Genomic DNA, 23,294 nt, shown 5'->3' with positions numbered 1-23,294 from the left:
TGCCCCAAACGGGTGCACCTTTTGAAATAAATGATTATTCTCGACCCCAATCCTTGGGGCGGAGAATAGAGGGATTTTGCTCTCTTTTTGTTTGAGTTTCGTTTGGGGTGGTGTTTCGGGCGGCTGCGGGGCTGAAGTGGGTTGGGAGTGGGGCAGTAGGCGGGTGGTGTCATCAGCGTCGTGCTGAGCATGTCAGCACGACACATAGCAACATCCCTTCCCTTCAGTTAAAAGGGAAGGCCGCTGCGAGCTCTGCAGCCACTTTAATGGCACCCACTGGGCTACCAGGGAGGACCAGTGGTCCGGTACCCAAGAGGGAGTGCTGGGCTGTTTGTTGGCGGCCCGGCTGAGCCTGTGGTTGCCACTGTCGGGCTGACTTTAGAGTCAGCCGACAATTAAAATAAAATGGCCACCACAGCGGAGCACCCTCCCTTTTAAGGGCGGACGCTGGCAGCATCCTGCCGAGAAAAGCTGTCGAGGGCACCAACCGGCGGCCGCTCCGCTTCTGCGGGGCAATTTCTCTCGCAGAGAGGAAAGGGGTTGCCACCTGGCGGTAAAGGGTTGGTGCGTGCCTGACGGGGCGGCAACACGGTCGAGGCAGAAACCCATTTCTGCTGCTCCTGGCCCGGGTGCAATTTCTGATGGGTTGGCCCATCCGCCTGCTCCCGGTCAGAAAGGCCTTACCGCCCTCTTAGAGGTGGTAATGGACCTCAAGGAGGGAGGCAATTTTGGCTCCAGTGTATATTTATAATGCTTTGCTACTTTGTAACAACCAGATAATTTCTTATTTAGAAGATGTTCCTCTTCATGAGCTCTTTATTTAAAAAAATGCAGAAATATACTGCAGTAAAAAGGGAGCAAGTCTCGTTCAATTACTGAACTCATCCTTTAAAGCTGTCCTAGAGTGATCTTAGTGCTCACTTTAATAAGCATATTGGCTCTCTCTTCCGGCAGCAACTATCATAATGCAGAAAGAAATCATTCTGTGTTTACTTGGGTTGCACATACAGAAAGAAGGAAGTTGCATTCACATGGTGGTTTGTCACATCTCTCAGAAATGTCCCAAAGTTCATCGAATAAACTGACATTTTACTCCTGTCCAACAAAATAAAAGCAACAAGTTGATTGTGTCTGTAATTCTGTGAATAGCCTAGTCTACTCTGGTTGCAATGTATAGCGACATTGTAAGAACATTTGTGAAGGTATCCTTGGTCTGCTGCTTCTAATGAGACTATTCTTTCAGAAAGTATTCAGAAATACTGTGAGATGAAATCTTCACAGCTTACGGCGGGAGGAATTCTTACTCCCTATCATGTCTTATAGTGTTACCCCATCCCCTGTCAATTGTAAACTGAATGAGATGCTTTTCTGCACAGAGTAAATTGCAGGTACTAATTAAGGGAAAAAGGAATAACAATGTAGGATATTCATTTAATCCAAATATTACATTAAAACAAATATAATTTGGGGGTAATTTAGTGATGAGCAAAATTAAACTCACTCAAAATATCTTTGCAATGTTTTTTGTTCGTACTATAATGTCAAATGACTTCATACATCAAGCACACATAAAACTTATGTAGATTTACATTACTTTAACCTCAGGCCTCACTTTTGTAGTAGTAGATTTACTGGAAATAGCTGTTTGAAAAATGAGTCGTTGAACAGTTCCCCTGTCCGCTGTTCTAACAGAGGTGTTATGCATTTATATTCAATGGGTTCGCACCTGTTTTACAATAGTGGACAAAGGAAGGTCACACCTTTAGCACTAATCTGCTCAAATCACCCAGCAGTCATTTTTAGGCTTTGTTTACCAAGAAAAACTACAACCAATGCTGATGACTAAATAATGACTCTGGTAAAAATGAACTTTCTTTCAGTAAATGTTACAACCCTTGTAGTGCTTTTTAATGGATTGAACTGTTTAAAATCGTGAATGTATCCGAGTTTGAATAATTGTGTTCAATCATCATGTCATTTTAGTTTTTCAAATACAATTGAAACTGCTAAATATATCAATGTCCAATATTTTATGGAATTGAATGAATTATTTATAGCACAGTTCTACAGAGCTGACTGCTGGTTGTCACGTTTACGGTTTTCCCCAGGTTTGTTGGAACAGGATTTATCATCAGAGGTGTTAGTCAAACATCTGCTGCTCAGGATGCTGGCTTTTCATCACAGGGAGCGAAACTACATATAAATGTTAAAATGTCACCAAGCTGGCTTTATGTGTTCTACATGTCAGTTTCATTTAGTTGGTTGCATTCTTGCCTCTGAGTGAAAAGGTTGTGGATTCAAGCCCCACTCCAGGACTTGAGCACATAATGTGGGCTGACACTTCAGTGCAGTACTTTTGGAATGGCAACTTTCACATAAGAAGTTAAACTAAGGTTTGAAGAAGAACAAGGAAGTCCTCCTAGTGTCCTGGCCAACATTATTTCCTCAACCAACACCACCAAACACTGACTGATGGGTCGACTTTTTTGTAACACATGGCAGCAACAGTTATGCTGTTGATATATAAGGATGCTCAGTGGTAATTTGCAGGGGTGACTAATTTGTCTCTGGCATTAATCATACATCATTTTCATTTTCTCCAGCCAGTTATTCCAACAAGTCCTACAAGCAGCTCCACAACACCAACTAGTACCATTGGCATGTCATCGAAGTATGACAGCTCTACACTTCATGATGTCTTTATTCTATCTCCCCTTTCAGGAATCTATGGTCCCAGGTAAGTCTTTAAGTAGGGAATTCCTGCTCTACCTTAAACACTGGCCGATCATCACTAGCATGACATCAGCTGAAAATGCCAATTTTTCAGTCTTTTCAAATCATCTGTTGCTGATAAATGTACCATTCATGTTTACTCTTGTGTCACTGAAAATGTCCTTGTTAGTGAAAGTTAAAATGCTTAACATGATATTGTTTTGGTGGTGTTTCTGACACCTGTGTCCTCAGATTGCCTGTTCACCGTGAACCTGCTCCCCTTTTGCCTTGATAATCCAGACTGCACAATGCACAGAGAAAACTAGAACTGTTCAAAGACTATAAAGCAAAACACCCTTGCATTCTACAGCATGACCTGCCAACCAAGCTACCATTGAACGCAATTGAACTGAACCCATGCAAAAAGTCGACAGGTTTTGAAGCCTTTGGACTATTGGTTGTTCTTGACCTTTTTGTTCTTGCTTTAAGGGATGAATTGGGGATGTTGCCTTGTGACGACATTGGCAAGTATGGGATGGCAAAGTCTGGGATGAAGGGTTCTGAGTCTTCCAGCTATTTTCTGGACCACGAAAGTGGAAAGTGTTACACGTTAATGGAAGGAGAAGGTCTGCCCATGAGTTCTGAATATGAGAGAGGGAGAGCAACCGGTATCCGGAGAAGAGAGAAAACCCCAACTCATGGTTGGTATCTGTCTTGTATTTTGGAATATTTCACTTTAAAAAAAAGTAACTGTATTCTTTCCAGCTAAAAGCGAGTTAGAATCTATCTTGCTCTCTGCAGATGGTACATAATGCTGAGGGACTTCAGAAAGGGGAAAGCAAAGTAAGAAAATATTGCCCCAAAAGAATAAAAATAGCATCAGGATAGATGTGGATCTGTGCTATTCACCTAACTTATTGGTACTCAATTTAACCCATGATTGCTGACTTTTTGGCGAAGTAAGTGCTTGCTCGAAGTAACTAGTTATTGCAAGGGGACCTAAATTCTTGTGTTGAAAAATATGGTCCTTGGTGAAGAGCAGTGGGAGGTTTGGAGAAAGCAAAAACAGACAAATTGTCCAAAGAACATATAAGTGTATGAACACAGTTAAAGGCCAGTTGGCGTATAAAACCTTTCACAGTGCAACTTATGCATAACAGGATCCCATCCATTCTCCACCCAATAAAACTCCCTGTTTTTCTTAATCTCTACCTGAGCAGATAGAGGGGGCCTCAATTACATATTGTATCGGAAAGATGGCACCTCTGAAAATGCAACACTTCTTCAGGACTATGCTAAGGTATCGGCTAACTTATATGCTCAAGTCCTCAAACAGTACTTGAGCCCACAAGCTTCCACGGTAGAGACGATGGAGATGAAATTCAACTTCAGTAGGGGTGCAAAACAGGAGAAACAGATTGGTTTCCTGTTATATGCTCCGCCTGATTTTCCTTTCCATTGACTTAAAGACACTTACTTATTCAGGGATCTGTGATATGAGTGACAACTGTCTGCTCCTGTGCCACTTCATGCATCCCACTGGCAAAAGGCAACTCTTCATAACAGCAGCAGCTCAATGCAAGTATCGATCAGTGGGCAGTGGAGGTTTGGCAATCCTTCCATCACAATTGCCTGCAAGCCTACTCCATGCAGGTTGAACTGGCTATAACAGCATCCAGGAGTTTGGATGCCAAAGTCTGCATAGCAACAGTGGGACTGTTCATGAGAGATGCTTCTACCATCCTTATGGCCTGCATAACTAGTATTTTCATGTTGAGATGCCATTTTTGTTGTCACATACTCAGAGTGAAACAGTGTGGAAGAATGGTGCTCCATTTCCCACGTTACAACAGCAAGAACATGGCAAATGGAATTAATGTGGAGAAATGTGAAGCTATCCACTTTGCTAGTGAAAATAGAAAAGCAGAGTATTTTTAAACGGTGACGATCGGAAAATGTTGGTGTTCAGAGGGACTTGGGTGTCCTTCTACACGAATCACTGAAAGTTAACATGCAGGTACAGCAAGCAATCAAGAAAACAAATGTTATATTGGCCTTTATTACAAGAGGAGTTGAGTATAAGAGTAAAGATGTCTTATTGTAATTATATAGGGCATTGGTGAGACCACACCTGGAGTATTGTGTACAGTTTTGGTCTCCTTACCTAAGGAAAGGTATACTTGCCATTCAGGGAGTGCAATGAAGATTCAGCAGACTGATTCCTGGGATAGGGGGATTGTCCTATGAGGAGAGATTGAGTAGACTGGGCCTATATTCTCTCGAGTTTAGAAAAGTGAGAGGTGATCTCATTGAAACATACAAAATTCTTACAGGGCTTGACCGGATAAATGCTGGGAGTATGTTTCCCCTCTATGTGCAGAGTCTGGAACCAGGGGTCACAGTCTCAGAATAAGGGGGCAGCCATTTAGGACTGAGATGGGGAGAAATGTCTTAACTCAGAGCGTGATGAATCTTTGGAATTCTCTACCCCAGAGGGCTGTGGAGGCTCAGCCGTTGAGTATATTCAAGACAGAGATCGATAGATTTTTGAATATTAAGGAAACAAGGGATATGGGTTAGTGCGGGAAGGTGGAGTTGAGGTAGCAGATTGGCCATGATCTTGTTGAAGGGGCTCAAGGGGCCGAATGGCCTACTCCTGCTCCTATTTTTTATGTTCTTATGACTACACTTCAAAATTGCATAATTGGGTGTAAACGCTTTTGGATTACCTGAGGTTGTGAAAGGTGCTATATAAATGCAACTTTCTTTCTTTCTTTCTTTCTTTCTTTCTTTCTTTCTTTCTTTCTTTCACAACAACTTTTTCAATTTATTAATTCACTTATCTTTTATGCCTTTTAATATCATTATTAAAAAATGTTACCGGTTGCAATCTCTTCCAAAAGCCTGGGCTTAGATGTAATATTTTCTCCCAAGGTAGTGATTCTGTTCACTTATGGTTCATCATGCAAGTTTGTTTGTTTGTTTCTTTCTTTCTCTTTCTTTCTTTCTATGATGTCACTCATGGCAGAGAGCAGTGCATATCTGAATGTTAAACTTCTCCACACAAACTAAATCACTTTCCAATATAGTGTGCAAGACGGCAAGTAGAACCATTAAAGTTTGCAACATAGAAAGAAGTTGTCCAGTCCATCATGTGTTCTTTGATAGAGCAATCCAAAACTAATCCCACTGCCCTGCTTTCTCCCTATTGCCTTGTATCTTTCTCTGTTTCAAATATGTAGAACAAAACTGAATATGCAAGTGACGTCACAATATGGTCCTGGTGCTATGCCAGACTCAGTAAGATCTGTATCTCCATACAACTCAATTGAAAAGAAAAATTTACATTTGTGAAGAGCTTTATCATGTCTCACATATAAGGCCACTCAGCATACTGGGTCTCTGGAATATCCCATCATTAAGCACCAACAAAGTTATGCTTTGATAACCAGTGGTTGGTGCTTTGCCTTGTGCTAGTTCATCGCCATCAATATCCACAGCTCCTGAGCTATGTGCAACTGCAATGGTGACTGCTTCACAGAAACATAGAAACATAGAAAATAAGTGCAGGAGTAGGCCATTCGGCCCTTCGAGCCTGCACCACCATTCAATGAGTTCATGGCTGAACATGCAACTTCAGTACCCCATTCCTGCTTTCTCACCTACCCCTTGATCCCCCTAGTAGTAAGGACTACATCTAACTCCTTTTTGGATATATTTAGTGAATTGGCCTCAACAACTTTCTGTGTTAGAGAATTCCACAGGTTCACCACTCTCTGAGTGAAGAAGTTTCTACTCATCTCGGTCCTAAATGGCTTACCCCTTATCCTTAGACTGTGACCCCTGGTTCTGGACTTCCTCAACATTGGGAACATTCTTCCTGCATCTAACCTATCTAAACCTGTCAGAATTTTATGAGGATTCACCTTTAGTCCCGCCTGAGCCAACAATGTCAAAAGTTTGTGCAAAAGGACAGATGTTCCTCCATGCTGTCGGTTGCCAGCAGTAGGTCGTCTATGTATTGCAGCAAGCAGGTAGGGCGGGAAAAGTCTTTTAAGATTGCAGCCATTCTTTTGTGGAATATCGTGGGGGCATTGTGGAACCCCTGCGGCAAGCATGTCCAGGTGTAGCTCTGGTCCTCAAATGTGAATGCAAATTTGTACTGGTCTTCCCCTTTGCCAGTGGATTCTGGAGTATCCCTGTTAATGTCGAGGGTCGAGAAGTACTTGGAACCAGCAGGAATTTGAGATAATATGGTAGGAGTTTCTCTTACTGCCGGTGAGCAGGCTGGTGTCACAGAATTTAATTTTCTGTAATCAATAGTCAGTCGCCAGCTGCTATCAGGCTTTTTAACCGGCCATGCGGGTGAATTGGTCGTGAAAGTGCCTATCCTAAGAACACCCTGCTCGACTAGGGATTTTATGGTGTCTCGGATGTAAGGGTGACTCTCCCTTGGGATGGGATACTGTTTAGTGAATGAGTGGGGGGGGGGGTCCCTCAATAGATTCCTCGCCTGCCATTTTTCCACAGTCATGCTTGCACGTGGTAAACACCGCTCGGTGTTCCCGAATTTATTTTGCCACAGCTTCATTTTCGCTCCCTGGAGCATCATACACAGAGGGCTTTTTAATAGCAAAAACCGAGTGAGCATCTGAAATTTCTATCAATCCTGCCTTATCTCCCAATCACATCCAAACACAGTCCTGATTATAATCTATCACCGCGCCATACTGATCCAACACATCAGTCCCTAAAATTCCCCTTCTGTCGGAGGTGGTCATCAGCATAGGTGCTGGGACCTTACAGGTGAGGCCACCCAACTGAAGTTCAGTGGCCTTCCCTGTATACGCGGTGGTTGTATCACTATTAACTCCTTTAAGGGTCATATAACCCTTGCCCGCCGCTGCCTGGCGTTCAGGGTATGGGGTGTGGATGGTGGTAATGGCTGAGCCGCTATCAATAAGCATAATCTGTTGCCTGTCCCCTTTTAAGATAACAAGGACGACTGGTCTCCCGCTACCATCACGTCGGAACCCCACTTCCGACCAATCTTTGGGGGGGGGCCGAACCCAGTCATACGTCCTTGAATGGGTCCCTCTAATGAGTGCGCATCAGCGATTGCGTGCACCGGTAAATGATTTTGCATCCTCCCCGTGGCAATTTGGATTTGTATAAGGGTTATCAATTTATCCAATCTTTGATCTGTCCCAGAGGGCTTGGATTCGTCCCTTGGGGGGTATCTATGTGTTGCATCATGGTTCGGTGCTGATCTGGGTCTGCTGCAGTCTTTTGCCAAGTGGCCTACCTTCTTACAATTAAAGCACTGTCCCTTAAAGGGGTAGTTTCGAGGTCCCTCCACCATTGACACTGGTTTATTTGCAGTGGGTGGTGACTTCCCCTTTAACTGGTCTTTTACAATCTCCTAGGCTATTTGAGTGTTGGTCTCTATATTTGTCCACTGATTGGTGGGCCTCATGGCTATTCCCCGGGTGGTTTTAACTAGAGGGTGGAGTTGGGTCAGGAACATCGATTTAAATTGTTCCTGATTCTTTCCTACTGTAGCATTTGCGGGTGCCTGGTACTGGGTATATTGACAGATATCGTACAGGCGATTACTGAAGGCTCTAGGGGTCTCTTCTGGCCGTTGCTTGGTCTGATTAAGCAGAGCCACTAAGTTCAAGTTTCGGATCCCTAAATAGTTTAGGATCTCGGTCCTGAGCACATCGGCCACTGCGGCAGCCTGGAGGACTGCTTCTGGCAGATTATCTTTTAGGGAAGTGGAACAGGCCAAGAAGAGGACTCGTGTTAAGTCTCTCTCTTCCAACTCGGGGTGACCCCTCCAGAAATTTGCCTACCTCCTATGAACTTCCAGTGGGTTGTCCCCATCATTAATGGGCCCCAACTCGTGGCTACACGCCGTGGCGTCAGCACCAGATATGGGCCATGAGTCGGTATGGTTACTGGTGATGTTGCCGTACGCATTCTGTCGTGAGAAGTGGTTACTACGGCTACGATTGACTCTTGTGTCTCCAAGGTATCCCATTCTATACCACTCTCCTGGGGATTATACTAACTTCCTTCCTCTTCCCAATCTGTCTCCCCCCTCGTCCCCTTCTGCTGTCTCTGTTATGGCTCCCCGTATTACTACGGATACCAGGGCCTGCTGCTCCCCAACTTACTTTTCAGGCTCGCTATTTCTAGTTGGCACTGGGAGTGATCTGCCTCCCTATGTGGCTTCTTAATGACTTCTCTTAATGCAGCTCTAGCATCTTCTATCTCTTGCTGGAGCCTCAAGTTTTCCAATTTATTTTTTTTAACTCTAATTTGTTTTCATTTGCTTCAATAACGGCTGCAGTGGCATTTAAGTTTGAAAGGCTTTGTTGCTGTAGCAGTGAAGCTGCCTGTTCAGCCTCTCCTTCTTTGCTTAATACTGTGGTTTAAGTGGCCAATTTCTTGTCGTAAATGCTGTATTTCTCCCTCTTTTAACTGCTTCACAAGTTGGGGGCTTTCTTCCTTTTGCTGTTTTATAACTTCAATCTCTCTTTCTTTTAACTGAATCTCTTTTACTTGCAATTCTTTAAAATTTTGTATCATTTTGGCGTCTTGCCTCATTAATTCCTCATCTCTCCTGGCACAATAAAAAGCGCTAAATGCCACGAGACTGTTTGCCATTTTGATCTCAGCTCTCCCCTATCTACCCTCTCCTGTATAAGTCTCACCATCTCCCTAAATGACGCAGGTCTACCCTCGTGCTATGCCTGTGCCCTTAACTCTTCTGCATCTTGTATTGGGAGCTTGTTGGACAACTTCTCCTGATAAACTAGCTCAACATTACTTTTTACTGTTGGCTTTCTGTCCATGACTGCTCCCTTCATCCTGTGTCTTTTGAATATAACTACTGGTGGGTCCCCACTTAAACAGTTCCAACCCACCCCACTTCAACAGTTACAACTATCGAGACGACTGCTCCCCTAAGACGCAACTCCCGATCCGTTTAATTGTTTCAATTATAATCACAACACAGGTTAGAATCGCAACTCCCGAGATTTCCAATTGTTCAAAAGAATCATCAAAAAGCTGTCTTGCCAGTTGCCCGCATTCTCCATCAATTTTGTAAGATTTCTGAATCTCTCTGGGCTTATATTGGACAGTGAGACGATTCGTTCAAAACAATTGGAAGGGTTTATTAAAAACATACACACATGTACATTAGCAGCAGTGATCAGTTATCTTAAAAAGACACACACATGCACATTACTAACAGTTGTCAATTATGTTAAAACAGAGCTACAATGAGGTTATAATAATGAGTGATATACGTTACGTCCCTTTTGCTTGCTGGTTTGGACACATGGCTTGCTGTTTTAGCTGGTCTTCAGGGATGTGTCGTGCCGTGTGTCCAAGTGAGAGAAGAGAGGAGAGAAAAGTTCCTGGCTTGCGGTTTTTTATATTTCTCAAGGCCATTGTCCTCAGAAAGCCTCCCGTTTGGACTTTGGTTCTAGGGCAGCTCCTTCCTTATTGGCTCTCCTCACACATGTGGCGTCTGGTCTGGCTCAGCCATCTCTTATTAGTTTAAATGGCTTTCTAATACACAAAACCCATGTGGCAGCTCTGGGGGCTTTCATTTTGTTTCTTACAAAACTTAGCCCATGCTGGCAATCTGTGGGCTTCCATTTTATCTCAACATAAACAGGCCTTTCCGTTAATCTACACTTTTAACATTTATACATACACAGAATCAATTAATAAACACTTTTATTCTTACACTGCCTCCTTCAAGTTCCCCTCTCTATACATTTCCCTTGAATCATCAATCAGCTGGTCTGTTGCTTGTCTCCCAGACGAGGCAACCTTCTGAATCCATATTTTGTTTGATTTGAGATTTTTTTTAATCAAAATTCAAATTAAAAAAAACATCTGTCTAGTTCCCCACACTTAAACAGACTTTAACCCAGCACATTTCCCTATCAGATTCTGAGATATTTTGTTTTCAGTCTATTCCACTATACCACGCAAAACATTGTAGCACTCCATTTTAAGCGCTGAATCACAAATGATTCTATTTTTCATTGAAAGAAGCAACCTTTTTGAAATAACAAGTAATCTGAAATTTACTCTGTTTTACTGGTGATGTTTACTGCTTCACAATCGTTGTATTGTATTGTAAACAACAGTTTTGATGTCCAACATGTTGAGAAATGTTTTATCCGCACGTGTGCAAACCAGTTCATTGCTGAGCCTTCTGAACAGGAACTTCTCTTAAAAATAGCCTGTGGTTTCAAGGAGCTCCCTAAAAGGAGAAAGACTGCATTCAGAATACAGAGGATAACAGAGGAAGACTAAAAGCTATCAAAATTGTGAAGGAAGATGAGAAAAATGGCAAGAGGTTAATGGAAATCTATACATTGTTAGTTAGGCCACTGAGTATCGTGTTGAATTTTGGGTGTGCTGTTTTAGAAAGGATTTCAAGGTGATGGGGAAGCTTCAGAATGGATGTACTAAAATGATTCCAGGGATTTGAGGCTTTAGTTATAAATAGAAAGGGTAAAAATATTAAGTGCCTTTTCACTAGAATGGAGAAGGTTAAGAGGAGAATGAGACATGTTGGGTTTTAATAAGGTAACTAGGGAAAAATGATTTCCACTAATCTGAGAGTCGATAATCAGAGGACATAAATTTAAAGCACAAAGAAAGAGCTGAATTTTTAATTAAGGGAATGACAGTTATGACATGTAAGGCCCCTTGAGAAGCAGAGGTGGGACCAGATTTCATATCTGCTTTCAAAAAGCAAAATGAATAATTATTTGATAGGTAAAATTTGAAAAGGCAGAGAGATGACACAAGCACGGTGGGCTAAAAATGATCCTTCTGTGGTGTAAAATTTCATGATTCTAACTACTGTTATAGAGGTTATACAGTCATAAATCATCAAATTGCTGGGAGTAATGTTTAGTATTTCAGCTAAATTTCTGGCCATTTAACTTTTAACACAGAATGCATCCTAAATCTTGTTTCTGTAGATCTAAAGAACATTTATTATAAAAAAACAATGTGATATTAAAATATTCTGGATTACACTTGTGATTTTCCATAGCAAGGCTTCACAACCTATTTCTGCTTTTATAGGAGTACCTTGCAGAACCCTGTCACAGAATCATGGGGAGGGTCTTGGAAGTATATCTCCTGTCCCCTCCCTCCCATCTTAATTGTCTGGCAAATGAGAGAACAAAAAAAACTTGCATTTATATAGCACCTATCACATCCTCAGGATACCCCAAAGTGCTTCACAATGAATTACTTTTGAAGTGGAACTGCTGTTGTTTTGTAGGCAACCATGACAGCCAATTTATGCAGAAACATTATTTTCTAAGGTCAACTTTATTATGCCTTGTGCTGAATATCCTCAATTGTGGTACCCTGAGAGAGAGTAACTTTTCACATCTCTGCTCGCTTCTTCAATTGACCTGATGATATACGTTACAGGAGCAATCTTGGAGCTGCGTTTCCTAAATTACCAGCGACTACATTTCAAAAATACTTGGCTGTAAAGTGCTTTGGGATGTCCTGAGTTTATTGTTGTGTATGGAGAAAGAGTCAGACTGAACACTGTGAGCTCAAAGTAAAGTGTGACCGTAGTCTTTTATTGCAGGTCTCCAGAGTGACTCTCCAACCTGTGAAAACTCCTTAAATACCTGTGCTCCCTAGGGATTATGGGATCCCTTGGGACTCCAGGGGATGAGCCCTCTGGTGACTGTACAGAGTAAATACAAGTTTACATATATAACAACACTCGCCGCCCCCCCAAATTCAATAGTGTAACTATTTACAATGTGAGTCGATCTGGAGCCCTTCTTGCCCTGGTTGATCGTCTTGGTGTGAAAGCTGGTGTTGTTGAATCATTTGTTGGGCCCTCGCTGGGCTGCTGTGCAGCTGGCCTTGCTGTGCTGCCTGGTGTGTTGGGCCCTGCTGGGCTGCTGTGGATGATGGGTTCTGCTTCGTGGTCAACCATGGTGCCGGTTGCCACTGGTGTGTATGTTGGGAGATCAAAAAAGGTAGGGTCCAAGGCGGGTTGTGAGGATAGTCTGTGAATCTGAGTTTGACCCGAAACACCCTGCTCCCCTCTTTGGCCACGACAGTGCTGGGAAGCCACTTGGGACCTTGTCTATAATTTAGTACAAATACAGGATCATTGATTTCAATCTCGTGTGACACATTTGCGCTATCATGGTTTGCACTTTGTTGAAGCCGCCTGCTCTCTACCTGTTCATGTAGATCAGGGTGAACTAACGAGAGCCTTGTCTTAAATGCTCTTTTCATGAGCAGTTCAGCAGGTCGGATCCCATTGAGTGAGTGGGGTCTCGTGCGGTAGCTAAGCAGGACTCGGAATAGGAGAGTCTGCAGTGAGCCTTCAGTTACCCTCTTCAAGTCTTGCTTGATGGTTTGCACTGCTCTCTCTGCCTGACCATTGGACGCTGGTTTAAACAGGGCAGATGTGACATGTTTGATCCCGTTGTGGGTTATGAATTATTTGAACTCAGCACTGGTAAAACATGGCCTGTTGTCGCTCACCAGGACATCGAGTAGGCCGTGTGTGGCAAACATGGCCCGCAGGCTTTCAGTAGTGGCAGAGGATGTGCTAGCCGACATTATCTCACATTCAATCCACTTGGAGTACGCGTCTACAACCACGAGGAACATTTTACCCAAGAACCGGCCTGCATAGTCGACGTGTACCCTAGACCACGGTTTGGAGGGCCAAGACCATAAACTTAGTGGCGCCTCCCTGGGTACATTGCTTAACTGCGAGCATGTATTACATCTGTGAATGCAGGACTCTAAGTCCGCATTGATACCGGGCCACCACACGTGGGATCTGGCTGTCGTTTTCATCATTACGATGCCTGGGTGGGTACTGTGGAGGTCATTGATGAAGATGTCTCTGCCCTTCTTGGGGACCACTAGTCAATTGCCCCACAGAAGACAGTCTGCCTGTATAGACATTTCATATTTACACCGCTGGAACGGCTTTATCTCTTCCTGCATTTCCACTGGGACACTGGACCAGCTCCCGTGAAGCACACAGCTTTTGACTAGAGATAATAAGGAGTCCTGGCTTGTCCAGGTTTTGATCTGCCGGACAGTGACAGGTGATTGCTCACTCTCAAATGCTTCCATAACTATGGCTAGATCTGTGGGCTGCGCCATTTCCACCCCCGTGATGGGCAATGGCTGCCTACTGAGAGCATCAACGCAGTTTTCTGTGCTCTGGCCTGTGGCGGATGGCGTAGTGTATGCAGACAATGTGAGGGCCCATCTCTGGATGCGGGCCGATGCATTGGTATTTATCCCTTTGCTCTCAGAGAACAGGGACATAAGTGGCTTATGGTCAGTTTCCAATGAGAATTTTAGCCCAAACAGGTATTGATGCATTTTCTTTACCCCATAAACACACGCTAACACTTCTTTCTCAATCATGCTGAAGGCTCTCTCAGCCTTAGACACACTCCTGGATGCATAAGCAACCGGGTGCATTTTCCTGAAATCATTAGCTTGTTGCAATATACACCCGACGCCATATGATGACGCGTCACATGCTCGTACCAAACGCTTACATGGATCATACAACACAAGCAATTTGTTTGAGCATAACAATTTTCTCGCTTTTACAAAGGCATTTTCTTGGCTTTTGCCCAAACCCATTCGTCCCCTTTTTGTAGTAAGACACGCAGTGGTTCTAACAATGTGCTGAGACCTGGTAAGAAGTTACCAAAGTAGTTCAGGAGTCCCAGAAACGACCGCAGCTCCGTCACGTTCTGTGGCCTCAGTGAGTTCTCGATTGCCTCCGTCTTCGTGTTGGTGGGCCTGATGCTGTCCACCGCAATCCTCCTTCCCAGGAACTCCACTTCAGGCGACAGGAAAACGCACTTCGAGCGTTTTAGTCTGAGCCCCATGCGGTTGAGTCGACTAAGAACCTCCTCCAGGTTCTGCAGATGCTCGACTGTATTCCAACCTGTGACCAAGATGTCATCCTGGAAGACCACGGTGTGCGGGACCGACTTCAATAAGCTTTCCATGTTTCTCTGGAATATCGCCGCCGCCGATCGGATTCCAAATGGGTATATGTTATAAACAAAAAGACCTTTGTGTGTGTTGATGCAGGTGAGGGCCTTCGATGATTCTTCCAGTTCCTGCGTCATGTAGGCTGAAGTCAGATCCAGCTTCATGTACGTCTTTCCTCCCGCCAGCGTTGCAAAGAGGTCGTCGGCCTTTGGTAGTGGGTATTGGTCCTGCAGGGAGAAACGATTGATAGTTACTTTGTAATCGCCACAGAATCTGACGGTGCCGTCTCCCTTGAGGAGTGAGACAATAGAACTGGCCCACTTGTTGAACTCGATCGGGGAAATGATGCCCTCTCTTTGCAGCCAATCTAGCCCGATCTCTACCCTTTCTCTCATCACGTACGTTATTGCTCGCACCTTGTGATGGATGGGTCGCGCCCCCGGAATTAGGTGGATCTGCACTTTTGCTCCTTGGAATTTCCCGATGTCTAGTTCAAACAGCGAAGGAAATTTGTTTAAGACCTGGGCACACGAAGTGTCGTCAGCGGGCGATAGCACTCAGACGTCATCCCAGTTCCAGCGTATCTTTCCCAGCCAGCTCCTGCCGAGCAGCGTGGAACCATCGCCCAGTACCACCCAGAGTGGTAGCTTGTGAACCGCTCCATCGTAGGAGACCTTTACGGTAGCACTGCCAATTACAGATATCAGCTCTTTCGTGTAAGTTCTTAGTTTCGTGCGAACTGGAGTTAAGACTGGCCTTGAGGCTTTGTTGCACCTCAACCTTTCGAAAGCCTTTTTGCTCATGATGGGCAGGCTTGCGCCCGTGTCCAGCTCCATTGACACCGGGAGTCCATTTAGTTCAACATTCAGCATTATTGAGAGACAATTCGTGGTGAATGTGTGCACCTCATGTACCTCTGCCTCCTCGATCCGAGGCTCTGGTTCATCGAGATCCTCCATGGATCTGTCCTCCTCTGCAACATGGTGGTTTGCAGGTTTAACAGGCCTTGCAGCTCGCCTGCACATTTTTTGGAGGTGTCCCATTGTTCCACAGCCCTTGCAAACGTACTCTTTGAATCGGCATGAATGGAAACGATGATCATCCCCACTGCACCAACAAGGTGTTAATGGCCTTGCATTCATCACCCTTGATGGTGGACTCTGAGACATCTGCGGACGTGTAGCTGCAGGTATGTGTGACCTGCTCTGTATGTTACAATTCGGAAACAACATCACTTTGTTCACAGTACTTGTAGCAGCACTTGTGTGCTGAGAGATTTGCTTCGTATTGTCACTGGTGGCAATTAACGCCTGGGCTATCACTATGGCCTTATTCCAGGTTGGTGTCTCTATGGTCAAAAGTTTGCGAAGTATGGTTTCTTGGCCAATGCCAAGTATGAAAAAGTCTCTGAGCATGTGCTCCAAATGTCCTTCAAATTCGCAATGTTCTGCAAGGCATCTTAGCTCGGCGACATAACTCACCACTTCCTGGCCTTCAGACCTTTTGTAGGTGTAGAATTGGTACCTCGCCATCAGAACGCTTTCCTTCGGGTTCAAATGCTCTCGGACCAGTGTGCACAAATCATCATACGATTTCTCCATGGGTTTTGCTGGAGTGAGCAGATTCTTTATGAGGCCATACGTTGGTGCCCCACAGACGGTGAGGTGGATCGCTCTTCATTTGGCAGCACTCTCTTCCCCATCTAGCTCATTGGCCATGAAGTATTGGTCGAGTGGCTCCACAAAAGTTTGCCAATCATCTCCCTCCGACAATTTTTCCAGGATGCCCACTGTTCTCTGCATCTTTGGGTTCGCTATCTGTATCTCGTCGCCAGTTGTTGTGTATGGAGAAAGAGTCAGACTGAACACTGTGAGCTCAAAGTAAAGTGTGACCTTAGTCTTTTATTGCAGGTTTCCTGATTGCCTCTGCAATCTGTGAAGCCTCCTTAAATACCTGTGCTCCCAAGGGATTATAGGATCCCTTGGGACTCCAGGGGATGCGCCGTCTGGTGGCCGTGCAGAGTTAATACAAGTTTGCATATATAACAGTTATGAAAGGCGTTATACAAATGAAAGTTCTTTCTTTACTCCACGACCTGGCACTTCAGACTGGTCTGGATGACAATCCAAAGCCAGCTGATCCCAGAAAGTCCTCTACCAACTGAGCATGCAGCAATATCCATACAATGGTGATTGTTTGATGGGTTAGCTGCTGGCTCACATTAAAGTAAATGGAGGTGTTCTATTACTGTCCTGTAGCCTGTGTCACCAGAGTGATTCAGGAGAGAAGCAGATGTATAAAGTTCCTTTCTCTGTGAAGATACACCCGACATCACCAGGATGACTATTGAGGGGAGTGCAAATGTTAAATCTCCCCTCATGGCAATACAGAAACTTTTAATACCAGTTACAACAGACTGTTATGGAGAAGGAGGAGGGGTAGCCTTGACAATAAAGGATGGGATAAAGACAGTAGAGAGAAATGATCTTAGCTCGGAAAATCAAGATGTGGAATCAGTTTGGATGGAGCTAAGAAATAGCAAGAGGTAGAAAACATTGATGGGAGTTGTTTATAGGCCCCCAAACAATAGTTGTAAAGTAAGGCAGAGTATAAATCAGGAAATTAGAGGTGCATGTGACAAAGATAATGCAATAATCATGGGGGACTTTAATCTACATATAGACTGGGCAAATCAAATTTGCAGTAATAGTGTGGAGGACAAATTCATGGATTGTATACAAGATGGTTTTCTAGATCAGTATGTTGAGGAACCAACTAGAGAATAGGCTATTTTAGATCTGGTATTGTGCAATGAGAAAGGATTAATTAATAACAGTGTAGTAAAGGGGCCCTTAGGGAAGAGTGGCCATAATATAATGGAATTTTACTCAAGTTTGAAAGGGATTTAGTTAAATCCAAAACTAGGGTCTTAAATCTAAACAAAGGAAATTATGTAGGTATGAGGGGAGAGTTGGCTAAGGTAGATTGGGAAATTACATTAAAAGGTATGATGGTAGACAAGCAATGGCTAGCATTTAAAGAATTAATGCATAATTTACAAAAAATATACTTTCCTTTAAGGCACAAAAACCCCACAGGAGAAGTTAAAGATAGTATTTGATCAAAGGAAGAGGCTTATAATGTTGCCAAAAAGAGCAGTAAGCCTGAGGATTGGGAGGATTTTAGAATTCAGCAAAGGAGGACCAAGATATTGATAAAGAAAGGGAAAATAGAATTTGAGAGTAAACTAGTGAAAGACATAAAAACATACTGTAAAAGTTTCTATGGGTATATAAAAAGGAATAGATTCACGGAAGAAGACACGAAAAACCTCCCGGAAATAGTGGAGTACCAGGGATCTAGCGAGAATAAGGAACTGAAAGAAATTAGTATTAGTAAAAAAATAGTACTGGAGAAATTAATGGGACTGGAAGCCGATAAATCCCCTGGACCTGGATGGCCTACATCCCAGTTTTGAAAGAGATGGCTATAGAGATAGTGGATGCATTTGTTATCAACTTCCAAAATTCCAGAGATTCTCGAATGGTTCCCGCAGATTGGAAGGTAGCCAACGTAACCCCGCTATTTAAGAAAGGAGGGAGAGAGACCAGTTAGCCTGATATCAGTAGTAGGGAAAATGCTACAATCTATTATTAAGTATGTGTTAACAGGCCACTTAGCAAATGATAATAGGATTGGGCAGAGTCAACACGGATTTATGAAAGGGAAATCATGTTTGACAAATTTGTTGTAGAGATTTTTGAGATTGTAACTAGAAGAATAGATAAGGGGGAACCAGTGGATGTGGTATATTTGGATTTTCAGAAGGCATTCAATAACGTGCAACACAAGAGGTTATTGAACAAAATTAGGGCTCATGGGATTGGGGGTAATATACTAGCATGGATTGAAGATTGGTTAACAGACAGAAAACAGGTAGGAATAAACCGGTCATTTTTGGGTTGACAGGCTGTAACTAGTGGGGTGCCGCAAGGATCGGTGCTTGGGCCCCAGCTATTCACAATCTATATCAATGATTTGGATGAGGGGACCAAATGTAATATATCCAAGTTTACTGATGATACAAAGCTAGGTGGGAATGTAAGTTGTGAGGAAGATGCAAAGAGGTTTCAAGGGGATATAGACAGGCTAAGTGAGTGGACAAGAATATGGGAAATGGAATATAATGTGGAGAAGTATGAAGTTATCCACTTTAGTAGGAAAAATAGAAAAGCAGAGTATTTTTAAATGGTGAGAGATTTGGAAATGTTGGTGTTCGGAAAGACCTGGGTGTCCTTGTACACGAATCACTGAAAGTTAACATGCAAGTACAGCAAGAAATTAAAAAAGCAAATGGTATGTTGGCCTTTATTACAAGAGGCTTTGAGTATAAGAATAAAGACATCTTACTTCAATTATATCGAGCCCTGGTGAGATCGCACCTGGAGTATTGTATACAGTTTTGGTCTCCTTATGGACACCCTCAAAACCTCCCTGCTAAAGTGCAACATCCCCACTGACACCTGGGAGTCCCTGGCCAGAGACCGCCCGAAGTGGAGGAAGTGCATCCAGGAGGGTGCTGAGGACCTCGAGTCTCATCGCCGCGAGCATGCAGAAAACAAGCGCAGGCAGCGGAAAGAGCATACGGCAAACCAGTCCCACCCACCCCTTCCTCAACGACTATCTGCCCCACTGTGACAGAGTCTGTGGTTCTTATATTGGACTGTTCAGCCATCTAAGAACTAAAGTAAATGTTGGTCCCTTAGAAGATGAGAAGGGGGATTTAATAATGGGAAATGTGGAAATGGCTGAGACCTTAAACAATTATTTTGCTTCGGTCTTCACAGTGGAAGACACAAAAACCATGCCAAAAATTGCTGGTCACAGGAATGTGGGAAGGGAGGACCTTGAGACAATCACTATCACTAGGGGGGTAGTGCTGGACAGGCTAATGGGACTCAAGGTAGACAAGTCCCCTGGTCCTGATGAAATGCATCCCAGGGTATTAAAAGAGATGGCGGAAGTTATAGCAGATGCATTCGTTATAATCTACCAAAATTCTCTGGACTCTGGGGAGGTACCAGCGGATTGGAAAGCAGCTAATGTAACACCTCTGTTTAAAAAAGGGGGCAGACAAAAGGCAGGTAACTATAGGACGGTTAGTTTAACATCTGTAGTGGGGAAAATGCTTGAAACTATCATTAAGGAAGAAATAGCAGGACATCTGGATAGGAATAGTGCAATCAAGCAGACGCAGCATGGATTCATGAAGGGGAAATCAAGTTTAACTAATTTACTGGAATTCTTTGAGGATATAACGAGCATCGTGGATAGAGGTGTACCGATGGATGTGGTGTATTTAGATTTCCAAAAGGCATTCGATAAGGTGCCACACAAAAGGTTGCTGCAAAAGATAGAGGTACACGGAGTCAGAGGAAATGTATTAGCATGGATAAAGAATTGGCTGGCGAACAGAAAGCAGAGAGTTGGGATAAATGGGTCCTTTTCGGGTTGGAAATCGGTGATTAGTGGTGTGCCACAGGGATCGGTGCTGGGACCACAACTGTTTGCAATATACATAGATGACCTGGAAGAGGGGACAGAGTGTAGTGTAACAAAATTTGCAAATGACACTAAGATTAGTGGGAAAGCGGGTTGTGTAGAGGACACAGAGAGGCTGCAAAGAGATTTGGATAGGTTAAGCGAATGGACTAAGGTTTGGCAGATGGAATACAATGCCGGAAAATGTGAGGTCATCCACCTTGGGAAAAAAAACAGTAAAAGGGAATATTATTTGAATGGGGAGAAATTACAACATGCTGCGGTGCAGAGGGACCTGGGGGTCCTTGTGCATGAATCCCAAAAAGTTAGTTTGCAGGTGCAACAGGTAATCAGGAAGGCGAATGGAAGGTTGGCCTTCATTGCGAGAGGGATGGAGTACAAAAGCAGGGAGGTCCTGCTGCAACTCTATAGGGTATTGGTAAGGCCGCACCTGGAGTACTGCGTGCAGTTTTGGTCACCTTACTTAAGGAAGGAAATACTAGCTTTGGAGGGGGTACAGAGATGATTCACTAGGCTGATTCCGGAGATGAGGGGGTTACCTTATGATGATAGATTGAGTAGACTGGGTCTTTACTCGTTGGAGTTCAGAAAGATGAGGGGTGATCTTATAGAAACATTTAAAATCATGAAAGGGATAGACAAGATAGAGGCAGAGAGGTTGTTTCCACTGGTAGGGGAGACTAGAACTAGGGGACACAGCCTCAAAATACGGGGGAGCCAATTTAAAACCGAGTTGAGAAGGAATTCCTTCTCCCAGAGGGTTGTGAATCTGTGAAATTCTCTGCCCAAGGAAGCAGTTGAGGCTAGCTCATTGAATGTATTCAAGTCACAGATAGATAGATTTTTAACCAATAAGGGAATTAAGGGTTCCGAGGAGAGGGCGGGTAAGTGGAGCTGAGTCCACAGCCAGATTAGCCATGATCTTATTGAATGGCGGAGCAGGCTCGAGGGGCTAGATGGCCTACTCCTGTTCCTAATTCTTATGTTCTTATGTTAAGAATGGAAGCAAGTCTTCCTCAATTCCAAGGGACTGCCTATGATGATGAGCTAAGGAAGGATATACTTGCCATTGAGGGAGTGCCACGAAGGTTCACCAGTCTGATATCTGGGATGGGGGCATTGTCCTATGAGGAGAGATTGAGTAGACTAGGCCTATATTATGTAGAATTTAGAACAACGAGAGGTGATCTCATTGAAACATACAAAATTCTTACAGGGCTTGACTGGGTAGATGCAGGAAGAATGTTTCATCTGGCTGAGGAGTCTAGAACCAGTGGTCACAGTCTCAGAATAAGCCATTTAGGACTGATATGAGGAGAAACTTCTTCACTCAGAGGGTGGTAAATCTTTGGAATTTTCTACCCCAGATGGCTGTGGAGGCTCAGTCTTTGAGATGTTCAAGACAGAGATCGATAGATTTTTAGATATTAAGGGAATCAAGGGATATGGTGATAGTGCAGGAAAGTGGAATTGAGGTAGAAGATCAGCCATGATCTCATTGAATAGGGGAGCAGTTTCGAGGGACTGAATGGCCTACTCCTGCTCCTAATTCTTATGTTCTTATGTTATACACGTTTGGTTAGCAATATCCTTCTGCTTCCAGATAGTTTGCATTTTATTTGCATGGTTTTCAATACATCCTTAATTCATTCTATTTTTAGTTTGCATTGGACGCTATATGAATGTAAGTTATTTTTGTTTTTCATAACCTTCTTAAAAAGCACAGTTAATAACAAGGCCTATGAAATTACCTCTTATTTTCAAAGGTTCTTACCATCATTTAACTTAATTTCTAGGTAATTGAAATCACCCTAATTACTTCTCTTCATTCCTCTGATATTCTTGTTTCTTGCTTGATTAATTAGGTCAATTTCTGCTTTTGGCCCACTGATCATTAATTCTCAATCATTAATTTCAAGCATTTTGTATCGCAAATTTCCACGCTAGTAACCTCATCTGGTGTCAAATTATTTTATTTGATTAGTTGTCATATTTTCCCTTATTAATAACACTGCTCGTCTCAAATCATTTTCCTGATCTTTCTAAATATTTTCAAACCACTGAAGTAACCTTTACTGAATGTCACCACATATCTAGGATGTCAAGTACATTGACAGTGAACTTGCATATTGTTAGTGCAGAAAAATAAAAATAAAAATACAATAGATCCCTCCCTGTTTAGGGGAGAGCTCTGCATGATCTTCGCTATGTGCATGCACAGAGCTCCCTCCCAATAGTTTGAAATGTAAATGTTTACAGAGAGGGGAGTGGAAGATCTATGCTCTCTAAATTAGGCTCAGGTGCAACGTGTCTGGAGATTCATTGGATATTCCCATCAATTTAAAATTGTCAGGAAGAAAGTGAGAAGAGAGGTGAAGAGAAATGTCTTTATGCTGAAGGTTGGAGCATGGAATGCTTTGCCACAGGGGGTAGTCCACCGCGTGTGACTTTTCTCCTTGACAGGTTCCCCACCCAGAAGTCAGCCTGATCGACAGGTTTGGCTTCCAGTCGGGCAGGAAGCACTCCAGAGCAGGCTGCCGGATCAGGTAGGGTGCCTGCAGCTGCTACTGGGAGAGTAGGGGTGTATGTTCGATGCACGCCCCGGAGGATGTTCGATCCCGAGCTGGGGGGGGGGCGGGATGGCGGTTTGATACCTGACCCCAAAGGTCTTTGTATGGGGTGAAGGGTGGTCTGATGCGGGGTGAGCTTGGGGGGCCAGGCAGAAAAACTCTTGCTCCTCCTGGCCCACAAGCAGTACTGTAAAGACACTTACCTTCTCCCCAAAGCTGTCCTCGCTGCCCTTAAGCTGCCGGGTGTCCCAGGCCCTGGAAACCCAGCCCGTCGGCGTTAAACTGCAAAACATGTTCAATTAGAGGCTGCCAGTCTTATTAAAATATTTAAACTGCCAATCCACCTCCCGGGAGTGGGTTGGCCACCCGCTCCTTGTCGCATGACATCCG

General features: G+C 43.7%; 1 protein-coding gene across 1 annotated transcript in view; it reads left to right on the top strand.

Annotated features, from left to right (window-relative positions):
- LOC139265749 (connector enhancer of kinase suppressor of ras 2) overlaps positions 1 to 23,294 on the top strand; it is a 1,063,014-nt gene that overhangs the window by 761,944 nt on the left and 277,776 nt on the right. Inside the window, exons 10-11 of the mRNA XM_070883099.1 lie at positions 2,604 to 2,737; positions 3,202 to 3,413. Coding sequence (XP_070739200.1) covers positions 2,604 to 2,737; positions 3,202 to 3,413 — 346 coding nt within the window. The remainder of the gene's footprint in view (positions 1 to 2,603; positions 2,738 to 3,201; positions 3,414 to 23,294) is intronic.

This window comes from Pristiophorus japonicus, chromosome 6, assembly GCF_044704955.1.
Source record: "Pristiophorus japonicus isolate sPriJap1 chromosome 6, sPriJap1.hap1, whole genome shotgun sequence".
In the NCBI taxonomy this organism is placed as follows: domain Eukaryota; kingdom Metazoa; phylum Chordata; class Chondrichthyes; family Pristiophoridae; genus Pristiophorus; species Pristiophorus japonicus.
This window is presented reverse-complemented; position numbering and strand designations above follow the sequence as displayed.